Source organism: Triticum aestivum, chromosome 1D (genome assembly GCF_018294505.1).
Source record: "Triticum aestivum cultivar Chinese Spring chromosome 1D, IWGSC CS RefSeq v2.1, whole genome shotgun sequence".
Classification (NCBI taxonomy): domain Eukaryota; kingdom Viridiplantae; phylum Streptophyta; class Magnoliopsida; order Poales; family Poaceae; genus Triticum; species Triticum aestivum.
Genome location: NC_057796.1, coordinates 127,283,770 through 127,298,962, shown reverse-complemented (window position 1 = coordinate 127,298,962; position 15,193 = coordinate 127,283,770). Strand labels below are relative to the sequence as shown.

General features: G+C 42.3%; 1 protein-coding gene across 3 annotated transcripts in view; it reads right to left on the bottom strand.

The window, feature by feature from the left end:
* LOC123180728 (uncharacterized) overlaps positions 1-6,364 on the bottom strand; it is a 31,400-nt gene extending 25,036 nt beyond the window's left edge. For 2 of the 3 annotated variants that reach the window (XM_044592845.1, XM_044592846.1), the window contains exons 1-9: positions 5,310-6,364; positions 4,691-4,806; positions 3,182-3,390; positions 2,062-2,181; positions 1,860-1,988; positions 1,645-1,770; positions 1,040-1,095; positions 835-934; positions 617-734 (exon numbers count right to left, since the gene is read on the bottom strand). In XM_044592845.1, coding sequence (XP_044448780.1) covers positions 617-734; positions 835-934; positions 1,040-1,095; positions 1,645-1,770; positions 1,860-1,988; positions 2,062-2,181; positions 3,182-3,390; positions 4,691-4,806; positions 5,310-6,163 — 1,828 coding nt within the window. In that variant the 5' untranslated portion in view covers positions 6,164-6,364. Of the gene's footprint in view, positions 1-616; positions 735-834; positions 935-1,039; positions 1,096-1,644; positions 1,771-1,859; positions 1,989-2,061; positions 2,182-3,181; positions 3,391-4,690; positions 4,807-5,309 lie in introns of those variants that run through there. The other variant, XM_044592847.1, reaches the window with a different exon arrangement.
* Positions 6,365-15,193: the final 8,829 nt, after the last annotated feature.

Here is a 15,193-nt window from a genome sequence, read left to right as displayed (position 1 = left end):
AAAAATGGAGCATCTTTTCAACTGGAATAAAAAGTATATTTACTTATATACGAATTGAGGCCTTGTATTTTTGTCTCATCCCGGGGCTTCCAATATCGATATGTCAGGACCAGGCCTGCTCACAGCTAACGCTAGATATTTAAAACGCAGAAGTGTTGACACATGGTGAACAACTAAATGTGAAGAGGACAGGTAGGTACCCTATGAATTAGGTGTCCAGACTGAAGTCAAGCAAAAATAACTAAGCATAGTATGGTAATTGGTAACACCAAACACTTGAAACTTCCAATAGAGCAACTGCAAACATATAGAAGACACATGCAATGTAACAAACATACAAATATAGTCACATAACATGTTATGCAAGCTGTCTGCAGGGTTATAGACATAAGGATCAATTTGTTCTTGTGATGTTGTGCGATACTGCCCTACAACATCTAGTTAGTTATGGGAATATTTACCAATTCTAGTAAGTTTGTTCTGTGGTGGAATCCAAGAGGATGGTTTCAGCTAACTGTGGCATCCAAAAGTAGAAAAGGTGGTTTTCAAAAGCGGCGACAATGACAACAAAGACTTAATAGTAATTCTGGCAAACAAGAAACAGTGATGTGTTTACCTAATCCTGTTGCACTAATGCTCCCATGTCGCTGTATGGTGACATTTCTTGCTCTATTAAAATTTATGACAGTTCCTTGCACAAGGCCAGACACATCAATATCTTCAACACGGCATATCTGCATGACAAAGTCCACCATGGATTACATGTTAAAAGGTATTATAAGAAATATGTGAAGCATCATTGCATGTGGGATGTTTAAAAATTTAAGAGTGCACCTGTAGAGTAAAAGATAAGGAAGAATTCAGATTGCAATCCTCGGGCGGATGAAAAATTTCCATAGGACAACTCTCATTTTCGCAATTCAACTTTGGGGCCCTAGAGTAGCCACAAAATCTCATTAACCATTTGAACATCTCCATTACAAAGGAAAATAGCACAAGAGAAGTATTTAACACTAGAACTGAAGGACGCGGTATTTACACATCATCACCGCTCGCGTTTATAAGTGGGCCCCGTAGAACAGCTCCACGTCCAACCTAAAACGAATTATGACTCAATTAGCACATTATGTTCTTTGAATGACTATAAAAGATCAGAAACATCTAAGTGCAAAAATGGTGTATGAAACTGAATAAGTTAGACTGGAAATATCAAAAACCGCAAAAGGGTTTATGCTACACCGCATAAGGAATAGAAAACAGAAGGAATACTTCGAATGTTTGTACTCTGCATTGTAAACAATTGGCAAAAATATTGAACAGTTCACTTATGGAAAAATAAAATAGTTCATCACATAAGATAAGTTCCAACAATCAAATTCAGCATCTTCATTCTTGAGTTTCAAGAGAAATGAATAAGTGAACAACAGGATGAACGATACTGTGTATAAAACATGCAAACTGGTGATCAAGCTCCTAAAGAACAACTTCGCGATGCATCAAATTAAGATGACATCAATGGCAGTACCAAACCTCTGGATACAACTTAACTTAAACCCAGAAAGTTCTCCCAATAAAGGCATAAAGCACAATAAGGAAGGAAAACTTTCGCCCAATCAACAAACAAACCAAAATCACTTGATTTACCAGTATGTTGTAGAATAGTGATAAAATAAGACGTTGTGCCTCAATTGTGTCTCCATTTCCGGATAAATTCAGAACGCCTTGACCATGAATTCCAAGATTACCATTAGAATGTATCACTGATGATTCCTGACAAGCACGTAAACAAAAATATCATACAGAAGGTAATGGCAGGTAAAGGGGGGTGTACAACTTACAATAGTAGGCCAATAACGTACCCTCAGAACTATCAAATTGCTTCCTTCCAGTAAAGAAGTTGCAACTCCTGAATCTCTGCCACCATCAATAACCATCCTAGAGTTCCACATAAGGAGCATCTTTACGGACATTCGTAGAGCACCAAAGACCTGAAATTATTTAGTGGTGAGGTGTAAATGCACCAAGTAGAGGGCCAAATTTTTCTGAAAATAGGTAATAAACCTGTATTGTAGAATCACTCATAAGAAGTTCCTCAGCCAATAGTTCAAACTCTGAATAAGGGTAATGTGTCAGGCCAAAAGTTAGAGTAGCCCGAGATAGAAGACTAATTTGTCCTTGTGCCTGAAAATAAGAAAGCAAACAAAAATGATTATTGGAACATCTTTTGGATAGGATGGAAGAAACAAGTAAAGAAAACATGAATCCACTTATAGTCACAATAAATGCACAATAAATGTTTGCCAGTTGACCTTTTCATATCAGTGCAAACAATAGGTGATAGGTAAGTCTTAGGCACTAAGTCAGCAGAAACAAAATTTGTTTTGTCATCCTGTTTAGCAGCCACTTGTACTCTGTAACTTGAGGTGTAAACACTAATGAAAGTTTGTGGGCTGTCAGGTTCCTTGTACAAATCAACTTACCTCTGTACCAACCTACCCCTTGCCCCTTGTACTCTCTCTCTCTCTCTCTCTCCACACACACACATAGATATATATACATATAGCACGTTATAAACCATCTAGCCGCATACCTGATACCTGTGTATGTTAGGAAGAAAGATTTCCCACAATAGGTACTATTCTACTCCCTCCATTCAAAAATATATGCCGTATTACTATATGTGTGGTCAATGTTTTAAAACTTGCCACTAATATATGTGGAAGTATATGGATTGGCATGTAAGAGTGTTATCATTCTATTTGAATTGCAAAACATGTTTATGTCATATATCATTTTACGAAAATAAATTTTGTGAAAATCGCACATTGGAGGCTGGAAAGTCAAGCAACACCTTATATTTTGGATTTTGGAACGCAGGGGGGGGGGGGGGTTACATTTCAGGCAGCTAGATTCACTAGCAGGGAGCTGCGACTACTTACGAGAAATGCAGCACAAATGTATACAAAGGCATATTATGTGACTTTAATGGTTCAAGAAAGCACAAGAGAAGTCACCTGAATAACAGCAATCTATTAACCTGACTAAAAATGGCAAAAGAGGATTTCTGTAAAGAAAATTGTTGCGCGAGTTTATCTCCACAAAAGTAAGAGAAAAAATGCAGTGCTAGTAGCAAGATCATTATAATACACTGTCAATGGAGATGATATTTTAGGCCTCAGACCTGAAGACGACTCCAGCGCAGCGGCAGAGAAACTTTTGCATGATTCTTGATAAAAACATTTGTCCAGAGTGGCTCATATGGGGGGTCTAAAAAAACTGTATCAGTTTGTGTGCTCAAGTTATTGTTGCTAACAGTAATACTCTTAGGTACTTCTTCATAAAGTGTCCCAGCTGCTCCTGCGTTGTCTGGACATCCTGAACTCCTCCCCCCTTAAACGTAGCATAGGTCAAACACCAACAAAAAGTATGTCAATAAGCTTGTACAAACTGGTCCATTTCCATCTAATAACTACACAGTTAATACAAATATTGATAGATAGCAGAAATTGCTAATGGCGCTTGAGCTCCATGGAGCCCGAAATTTAACAAGTTCAAAAAATAAATTTTTAGGTTTCAAAAAATTATGAAAAAAATACACACATACCTATGGATGTATACAGCTTATCTGTAAAGTTTCATGGCAAAATAAATTTTTATGCGAGCTATACAAAAAAAACATGTATATCTAGCACATACTGTTCACTATAAAAGTACATGATTTTTTTGTAGTCACATCAATATGTATTTCATAATGAAATTTTACACACATCTATTATACATCTATAAGTACTTGTGTATTTATTTTCAGAAATTTTTGAAACTTAAAGTGTCGAATTTTGAATTTTTGAAAATCCTCACTCGATAGCTAGTCCTTTTATAATGAATGACCTTATAAAATATGACCAAAAGATAGGGGGTATTATTAAATTGACCAATTTGTTTGGTAGCAAATTACAGCTACAAATTCCAACATAAAATACTTTGTCAAATTAGAGGGTCAAAACTCTGGACCAGCACGATAAAGTTCGCTACCTAAACTAGATCAGATCTCGTAGTTTCACTTCACAATCGACCAGTGTGAAACAAATGAGAATGAGGAGAAGTCGAGTACTATCATTTTGTCATTCCTCTCTCAGAATTTTTTGAAGCATATCAGGAACTGAAGCTACCCTCTTCCAGGACACCAGTACCACTTTCTAACAGGTTACTGGCAAAAACTAGTGGTTCTGGTCAGTAAGATTCATGATGTTTAACCCAAGTCCATAACCTAAATTTAGTCAGAAGAAGTTATGCTGATTGAAAATTTAGGCTCAGGGGAAATCTGGGCAAACTTTGCAACCAAGTTAATTTTTTCCATTCAAAGGTTAGTTTGAAGTAGTATGCTTAGTTGGTCAGATTAATAAAAATGTAAAAGGTTCCCAAAATAGGCCACAATATTACAATAACTAAACCCTATGCAATGGCTCTCCAAACCTCAACAAAGTAGCATCCATAAACCAAATCAACATTCTTTTGCACCTTGATTGACATTTAGCCCAAACAATTGTGAAGACCAGAAAACAAATTCAACTCTATCAGAAAGAAGTGTGAATAGTATGAATATTGCGTGTTATAAGCAAAAATAACTCGATGCAGCCCAGCAGCTAGAACAGCAATGCAACGATCCAACTGGAAGCCCGTATTGGATTACCATGAACAAAAAAATGAGTGTCATCATGCCTACTGAAAACATCAATAGAAACACGTCCTCCACCTCCCCCAGACAAACCGTTGCCTCCACATGCACTTATTTTGCCACCGCCTTGCCTGTTCCAAGAAAATATTAGATAGGGTCAACTGAATTACCAATGGCCTATAACCAACATATTTGAGTAAAATGGAATTCTAGACCATCATCAATTAATTCTGTTTTTAGAAACAGAGTCTTGATAAGCATGAGTTAAAGTTCTTCAAAAAATATATAATAAGTTTGAGAAATGTACATACGAAGGGCCCTGTACTTATAGCAGAGAATGATACATGAATGTATGCTATCATTCCATCAAGCCTAAAATGAGAATGATAACATGAATGTATACTATCATTCCATCAAGCCTAAAATGATTCAAATATCACTCCCTCTTCACATACTAAGCAGATCAAAACACTGTTCCTAAACTAGAGATGGTGAAATTGCATTGAGTGCACTTCACTATTGAATTAAATTCTAAACTGTTCCAAAATCAGGTAGGTATGCACACTATGAAGTGCAGATGTTTACCAAAATCTTTCTAAAAAAATTGCTCCAAAATCATTGCAAAAATACTCACATGGTTGCAGCCTTAAGATAGATGCTTCCCCCGGAGCCACCCCCACCCTTGGTGCCACCATTACCGCCATCTGCAATAACTGTTCCATTCATGACAATTTCATCTGCAAACAACCACACTACTCCGCCACCCCCGCCACCATAGTCCTTCTCAACGCTAGTAGATCCCCCTTTGCTCCCATAGCTATTCGGGGTCTTGAGCTCAGACCAGGCATAGGTATCGCCACCCCACGAGTCCTCCTGCGTTTGCCCCTTATTGACGTAGCAGCTTGCGCCGCGGCCACCATGCCCACCACCATCTCCATATGTCCCGGTGGGTACGCCGCTGGTCTTATCCGGCGGGTTGCCGGCAAGCGCAGTGGTGTCGATAACGGCGTCGTTGCCGAGAGTGATGTTGGTGGCCGCGAGAGAGACCCATCCGGCTACGACACGGGCGCCATGGCCGAAGCGGATATCACCAGACAAATTGGCGGAGACAACGCACCCTGGCCTCTGGCAGGTGACAGAGACACCGTCCAGGAGCTGGAGGCTGCCATTCCCGCCGATGAAGACGCCGCCGCCGTCGAGCCGCACGGACGCGGGGACTACGCAGCGCGTGTCGAGGTCGCCCACGCCACCGAGGTCGCCGGCGCAGGTCGCCGCCGGGGCGGCAGGCGGGGGCGGCAGCGCTGGGGGAGGCGGCGGTGTGTAGTCGTGAAATGTCAGGATCGAGTACGCCTCCGCTTCCTCGGCCCCCCGATCGTACACCCCGGGGCTAGGGTTACCTGATGCGACGGCGAGAAGGGCAAGGAGGAAGAGGTGGTGGAGGCGGCGACGAAGGGGAAGGGGAAGGGGACGGGGAATGTGGTGGGCCATGGGGTGGGAAGCATCAGAGTACGAGCGCCACGGGCGGTAATAGGGGCAGGGTTGGGGTTGGGATCAAGGCCAGCGCGGCGACGGCGATCGCCGGAGACGGCGAGGTGGGCCGTCGGGGCTGGGGTTTGGTGATGGTTGTTTGCTTTCCACTCTTCAGTTAGCGAATGGGATTCAGTGCGCACGGTGCGGCGGGAGAGAGGAGAGTTGGGCCGTTGGATGTGCCTAGTGATGTGGTCGAGCTAGTGGGGTCGTGGTGCAGAGGCAGCGGAGAAAAGGATCAGGCGTTTTCGCTTTCCGGATGTTTGAGATGTGTTTCTGTTAATCGGTTTTTTAGTTTGAAACTTTTGGTTTTGCTCATTCTAAATAGTTTCGATTTTTTATGACTAATTACGTTTCTCACTTTCTAAAAAAGTTTAGGTCGTATTTTTAACTAAACATAGATCAATTTAGGCATAAAGAAATTGAACCGACTATTTTTTGAAGAAATATTCAACCGACTTAAGTGCAGATAGATCCTTGTTTACCACATTTTTAACTGTGATGTGCTTGCTACCAACAAATTGGACATCTTCGGTAATCACTATACCATAATGTATTTTTTATCTTAGTACAACATGTTAAGCAAATGTTAAAGAGTTATGGTTTTGATATCTATACGTAGGATATCATTTACACGGCAAAGTCATCTTTATAGAGGTCACGTTTCTTTTTTTTTGCAAAAGGAGATCACGTTTCTTTTGTACATGTTTTTTCTTCATGTCAATGTCTTTTTCCTCTTCCACGTTAGCATATTTCGCGAATTCTAGAGGATTTTATTGCCGATAACTCAACGGCACCTCCGCGATGCATCAGGTGGTGGTGTGATCCCAAACAAGGCCATGTCACATGGTGAAGGATTAACTTGGTGAAGGATTTCCACAAGGTATTGCACAACGAACTACTTATTTTGCATGTATCACCTTGGCTCTGCAAGCCACCAGGTTGGAGTAAGCTTGCGGGCTTGTGCCGACGTATGCACTCTAATAAAATCTCTATACTATAGTGTTTACACGTTATCTTTTTATAGTTAAAGTTGTATATCACATCTGTTTCCATAGAAATAAATGTAAACTTTGATACTATACTTAGATTTAAAATACGAAGATGTTGTTTCTCATGTTCTTTAACTACTATTGTGTCATCTCTAGGAAAAACAACAACCATACGCTTCTCCATGAGAGACTTCTACACGTCTTATATACCTTACTTGCCCATTAGTTAGTGGGCCTATCTTAGGAACGGGAGTTCTTGTTCTCCGAATTCACATTTTAGATTGTTTTGTAAATATTGATGCTACATTGTTAAATAATTGTCAAGTTGAGAAAACAATCTCTTTACCAAAATAAGACATGATTAAAACACAATGCAATGTTGGCCATTCTTTGATATTTAGTTAAGCTTTGTCGCTCGTTTGAGTATGACCTAAAATATCAAAGAATGGCCTCTTGTTCATATCAATGAATATATTATATATCGAGAACATAGCGTTAGAGTCCTGCAGCCATGCTCCAGTGGGATATTCAATCAATGTATATTCAACCAACATATATTAAATCATAAATACCTTGGTATTACTTAACTATCTTTTCTATGTTGTTTTTCACTGTCAACTACATTTAAGGACTCTCACTAATTATCTATGAACGTGCTAGTTATCGACTAGAGGGGGGTGAATAGGCGATTTTTATGAAAGTCTTCAAGACAGGCAATGTCTTTGAAGACAGACAGTAAAAACAACAACTAAACAGAACACGGCGAAAGATAAACTACACTAGCCATGCAATAGAGTCAGAGTACAATACAGGGAATGCATGAACACAAGTAGTAGCTAGGTAGATAGATCAGAATTGGAAGACAGTATGAAGCCAAATATCCAATCAGGGGTGAATGTCTTCACACAATGAAGATAATGAGAGCAGGCAAGCAATGACTTCACGAAGCTAAATTGTAAGTAAATGGGTCAAAGTGATAGAATCAGTTGCTTGACGATGACAAGGATTTGGTAGACCAGTTCCAGTTGTTGTGACAACTGTACGTCTGGTTAGGTAGGCTGAGATTGAACTCGGAAGACCACGTCTTTGCCTTATTCCCCTTGAGTTAAGGTCACTTAGTCCTCGCCTAATCACTCAGGTAAGTCTTCAAGGTAGACTTCCAAACCTTCGCAGACTTCGTTCACCGGCGATCCACAAGGACTCTTGGATCCTCAGAACACAACGCCTAACCGACTGGAAGATCACAGTCTTCAGATCACGCGGACAGTAAGACTTCAGTGATGCCAAACACTCTTTGGGCTCTGGGTGTTTTGGGTTTTTTCCTCGCAAGGATTCTCTCTCAAAGGCTTCAGAGGTGGGTTGCTCTCAAACGACAAAAGTCATGCACTAACTCTGAGCAGCCACCAATTTATGGTGGAGGGGTGGCTATTTATAGCTAGGGCAACCCAACATGATTTGTTCGGAATGACCCTAGGTCATTGGGGAACGGACACGTGTCCAACGGTCGGATTTCAAACACACGCGGCAGCTTGACTTGGGCTACAAGTAAAGTTGACTTATCCAACTCAGGATAAGATTTTCTCTCATTGTCTTCACTTGAAGACATAGGATTTGGGTTGAGCATCACGTCAGTTTTTTGACTTCGTTCACTTGGACCCCACTTGACAGTTCGGTGGTTCCTATGACTCAAGAAAGAAGAAAATGAAACTATGAAAGAAACTACATCTTCGCACTCCATTGTCTTCAAGCGAATGTCTTCAAGCAAATGTCTTCACGCGTCATTGTCTTCGACGCGAATGTCTTCGCGAACCACCAATGTCTTCAGTGTCTTCATACATTTTTAGGCGGCGTCTTCGATGGGTAAACCGAATCAATAGGGACTTCTACCTGTGTTTTCCTGTGAATCTCACAAATACATTAGTCCCTCAACCACGTTTGTCATCAATACTCCAAAACCAACTAGGGGTGGCACTAGATGCACTTACAATCTCCCCTTTTTTGGTGATTGATGACAAACTGGTTGAAGTTTTCAACGAGGATAAAAGTATATGAAAGTTAAAGAACGTGGTCATTGGCTTCATGAAGTTGAAGGACTCCCCCTAAAGATGTGCATATAAGTAATTTGCCTTTGAATGCAAATGCACATTGCAGGTTTTGCTTTGTGAGATCTTCCTCTGTTCATGAAGTCAAATCAAAGTACATACAGAAATGTATTGAAGATAATGTCATGCACAATGACAAATGGGCGTCTGCAGAATGACTTCATGTGCATAAGATAGAGTTTAAACGGCACATAACCAAAAACAGCAAGTGTAGCAGACATCCATCAGGACTTAAGTGTTACAACTCAAAACCAAATGTTCACGAACGAGAGTTGCAAATTTAACAAAAATAACACCCGACCCAATAATCCCGCTTGAAGACTATCAACCCACATGCTTCTCCCCCTTTTATCATCGAATGACCAAAAAGGAATGAAGACATAGGGTGTCTAAGCGTTCCCGGAAGTCGGTTGCGAAGATGTTGTTGCGGCAGGGTTGACGTTGGAGTTGGGTGGTGCAGTGGGGCCTGATGCAGCATCTTGGTGCAGTGAAGCTATTGCTGGGGAAGTGGCGCCGTCCTCCTCATCAATGACACGCGTAACAACTGTTGGGGAGAATGATGAGTAGTCTGAATCTTCGATTGACGGTGTAGGACGCCACTTAGCCGATTCTGGGGTCTTGGAGTCAAACTTGAAGCGCTCTGTGAAGCCATCAACAATGAGATCATCTTCAGAACAAAGCAGTGTGAGGCTCTTCCAAGCTTGCCGGCAGGCTTCATGTGCGACAAAGGAATTCTTGGTGGAGAGATTGCGGATGCGATTGACCTCAACAAGAAGATTTTGCATTTGGCGTTTCATCCAATCATGATGCTTATCATGCTTTTGATGAAGAGAAACAAGGAATTCCCTATCAGACAATGTACGAGCACGCTTCTAAGGCCTTTGTGGTACTGTGCTAGTGGTCGCATCAGTGTTTGCGCGATGAGGCAGACGAAGCTAACCTACAAGGGGACCCAGAGCAACAGTATTTGGAACATGAGTGGCTTCAAGAGGAGTGGAGAAGCTTTGATAAGCAGCATTGTCTTCACGGAGTGGTTCTTTGGCTGGCTGAGGATAGATGGCTTCATGCGACATATCAACATCAGGCAAGAAGACAACATGATTGCGAGATAGTTGATGGTGGAGCGAAGCTTAATCAGCCGCATTATCCATGGAGCATAAAAATTCTGGCCAAAGATATCAATGCCTGAAGCAACCAGCTGTCTGATGAAGAAATCATGCGTGTTGAAGCGTATGCCATTAAGAATATAGAAGACCAATGTCTTCATGGTGCCTTCAAGTTTTGTAGAAGATGAGTGCCCTTTGATTGGCCACAGAGTATGCCTCACAATGTGATAGATGGTGCGGGGCAAGTACTCAAGGTCATTGACAAAGAAATGAGTGGGATACTCAGCATCAGCAGGCAATGGCTTCATCATGGAGAGCATCTGGCTCATGTTTGGCTCTAGCTTCTGAAAGATGCTTTCTAACTCCTTCTAATAGGCTTGGCAACCTAGCTCACAGAGATCACCAGGAGTGGGAAGGGATGTGAGATCGAGGATATCTTGAGCTTTGGCTTCATGATGGATATCGCATGTCATCCACTCAAGGACCAATGTCTTCAGATCCCTGTTGTAGCCTGAGATATGTAATGTGGCATAAAATTGGAGTAGCAGCTCCTCATTCCAGTGTTCCTTGTCGATGACAAATGGAAGCAAGCCAACATCTTCTAAGCAATCAAGAGCTTCTTCCAAGGAGGGCAGACCAACCATGGCATCACAACAGAGGCGCTTGTGGGGAAAAATCTTGTCCTGATTGTATAGGATGCACATGTAGTAGTTGCACTGCAGATAACTCCAAAATCTATCCGAAGACATCCATAGCTTCTTGTAAGGATTCTTGGCCCTGTCAAAGAAGGTATTGTGCTCTCTAAAGTTTTGCACATTGAAGGAGCTCTCAGTTGTAGCAGCACTGGGAAGACTTGGCATGCGGGGCATTGGCTTCTGAGTTTGAGGCCTATGTTCGACATGGTACTGAAGGAAATATGCCCTAGAGGCAATAATAAATTTGTTATTTATATTTCCTTATATCATGATAATTGTTTATTATTCATGCTAGAATTGTATTAATCGAAAACTTAGTACATGTGTGAATACATAGACAAAACAGAGTGTCCCTAGTATGCCTCTACTTGACTAGCTCATTAAATCAAAGATGGTTAAGTTTCCTGACCATAGACATGTGTTGTCATTTGATGAACGAGATCACATCATTAGAGAATGATGTGATGGACAAGACCCATCCGTTAGCTTAGCATAATGATCATTTAGTTTTATTGCTATTGCTTTCTTCATGACTTATACATATTCCTCTGACTATGAGATTATGCAACTCCCAAATACCAGAGGAACACCTTGTGTGCTATCAAACATCACAACGTAACCGGGTGATTATAAAGATGCTCTACAGGTGTCTCCGAAGTGTTTGTTGGGTTGGCATAGATCAAGATTAGGATTTGTCACTCTGTGTATCGGAGAGGTATCTCTGGGCCCTCTTGGTAATGCACATCACTATAAGCCTTGCAAGCAATGTGACTAATGAGTTAGTTACGGGATGATGCATTATGGAACAAGTAAAGAGACTTGTCGGTAATGATATTGAACTAGGTATGATGATACCGACGATCGAATCTCGGGCAAGTAACATATCGATGACAAAGGGAATGACGTATGTTGTTATGCGGTTTGACCGATAAAGATCTTCGTAGAATATGTAGGAGCCAATATGAGCATCCAGGTTCCGCTATTGGTTATTGACCAGAGATGTGTCTCGGTCATGTCTACATAGTTCTCGAACCCGTAGGGTCCGCACGCTTAACGTTCGATGATGATTTGTATTATGAGTTGTGTGTTTTGGTGACCAAAGTTTGTTCGGAGTCCCAGATGAGATCGCGGACATGATGAGGAGTCTCGAAATAGTCGAGAGGTAAAGATTCATATATTGGAAGGTTATATTCGGACATCGGAATGGTTCCGAGTGATTCGGGTATTTTTCCGGAGTACCGAGGGGTTACCGGAACCCCCGGGGGAAGTGTTGGGCCAGCATGGGCCTAAGGGAGAGAGAGGGAAGCCCGCAGGGGGTGGCCACGCGCCCCCCCCCTCCTAGGGAGTCCGAATAGGACAAGGAGGAGGGGGCGGTGCCCCCTTCCCTTTCCCTTTCCCTCTCCCTCTCCTTCCTTTTCCCTCTAGTGGAAGAAAGGAAAAGGGCGAATCCTACTTGGACTAGGAGTCCAAGTAGGACTCCCCCCCATGCCGCGCTCCTCCTGGCCGTCGACCTCTCTCCCCCTCCTTTATATACGTGGGCAGGGGGCACCCCAAAGACACAACAGTTGTTTCTTAGCCGTGTGTGGTGCCCCCCTTCCACAGTTTACTCCTCCGATCATACCGTCGTAGTGCTTAGGCGAAGTCCTGCGCGGATCACATCACCATCACCGTCATCACGCCGTCGTGCTGATGGAACTCTCCCTCGACCCTCTACTAGATCAAGAGCTCGAGGGACGTCATCGAGCTGAACGTGTGCTGAACACAGAGGTGTCGTACGTTCGGTACTTGGATCGGTTGGATCGTGAAGACGTTCGACTACATCAACCGCGTTAACATAACGCTTTCGCTTTCGGTCTGCGAGGGCACATGGACACACTCTTCCCGTCTCGTTGCTATGCTTCTCCTAGATAGATCTTGTGTGATCGTAGGATTTTTTTTTGAATTGCTACGTTCCCCAACAGTGGTATCCGAGCCAGCTCTATGCGTAGATGATATGCACGAGTAGAACACAATGAGTTGTGGGCGATAATAGTCATACTGCTTACCACCATCGTCTTACTTTGATTCGGCGGTATTGTTGGATGAAGCGGCCGGGACCAACATTACATGACCGCGTTCATGAGACTGGTTCTGCCGACGTGCTTCGCACACAGGTGGCTGGCGGGTGTCTGTTTCTCCAACTTTAGTTGAATCGAGTTTAACTACGGCCGGTCCTTGTTGAAGGTTAAAACAACACACTTGACGAAAAATCATTGTGGTTTTGATGTGTAGGTAAGAACGGTTCTTGCTAGAAGCGCGTAGTAGCCACGTAAACTTGCAACAACAAAGTAGAGGACGTCTAACTTGTTCTTGCAGGGCATGTTGTGATGTGATATGGTCAAGACGTGATGAGATACAAATTGTTGTATGAGATGATCATGTTTTGTAAAAGTTATCGGCAACTGGCAGGAGCCTTATGGTTGTCGCTTTATTGTATGAAATGCAATCGCCATGTAATTGCTTTACTTTATCACTAAGCGGTAGCGATAGTCGTAGTAGTTGGCGAGACGACAACGATGCTACGATGGAGATCAAGGTGTCAAGCCGGTGACGATGGAGATCATGACGGTGCTTTGGAGATGGGGATAAAAGGCACAAGATGATGATGGCCATATCATGTCACATATTTTGATTGCATGTGATGTTTATCATTTATGCATCTTATTTTGCTTAGTACGGCGGTAGCATTATAAGATGATCTCTCACTAAATTTCAAGGTACAAGTGTTCTCCCTGAGTATGCACTGTTGCTATAGTTTGTCGTGCCGAGACACCACGTGATGATCGGGTGTGATAAGCTCTACATTCACATACAACGGGTGCAAGCCAGTTTTGCACATGCAGAATACTCGGGTTAAACTTGACGAGCCTAGCATATGCAGATATGGCGTCGGAACACTGAGACCGAAAGGTCGAACGTGAATCATATAGTAGATATGTTCAACATAGAGATGTTCACCATTGAAAACTACTCCATCTCACGTGATGATCGGACATGGTTTAGTTGATATGGATCGCATGATCATTTAGATGACTAGAGGGATGTCTATCTAAGTGGGAGTTCTTAAGTAATATGATTAATTGAACCTTAATTTATCATGAACTTGGCACCTGATAGTTTTTGCATGTCTAAGTTGTTGTAGATCAATGGCCCGTGCTACCGTTCCCTTGAATTTTAATGCGTTCCTAGAGAAAGCTAAGTTGAAAGATGATGGTAGCAACTACACGGACTGGGTCCGTAACTTGAGGATTATCCTCATTGCTGCACAGAAGAATTACGTCCTGGAAGCACTGCTAGGTGCAAGGCCCGCTGCAGGAGCAACTCCGGAAGTTATGAACGTCTGGCAGAGCAAAGCTGATGACTACTCAAAAGTTTAGTATGCCATGCTTTATGGCTTAGAATCAAGACTTCAAAGACGTTTTGAACGTCATGGAGCATATGAGATGTTCCAGGAGTTGAAGTTAATATTTCAAGCAAATGCCCGAGTTGAGAGATATGAAGTCTCCAACAAGTTCTATAGCTGCAAGATGGAGGAGAATAGTTCTGTCAATGAACATATACTCAAAATGTCTGGGTATCATAACCACTTGACTCAGCTAGGAGTTAATCTTCCTGATGATAGTGTCATTGACAGAGTTCTTCAATCACTGCCACCAAGCTATAAAGGCTTCATGATGAACTATAATATGCAAGGGATGGAAAAGACAATTCCTGAGCTCTTCACGATGCTAAAGGCTGCAGAGGTAGAAATCAAGAAGGAGCATCAAGTGTTGATGGTTAACAAGACCACTAGTTTCAAGAAAAGGGGCAAAGGGAAGAAGGGGAACTTCAAAAAGAACAGCAAGCAAGTTGTTGCTCAAGGGAAGAAGCCCAAGTCTGGACCTAAGCCTGAAACTGAGTGCTTCTACTGCAAAGGGACTGGTCACTAGAAGCGGAACTGCCCCAAGTATTTGGCGGATAAGAAGGATGGCAAAGTGAAAGGTATATTTGATATACATGTTATTGATGTGTACCTTACTAATGCTCGTAGTAGTGCCTGGGTATTTGATACTGGTTC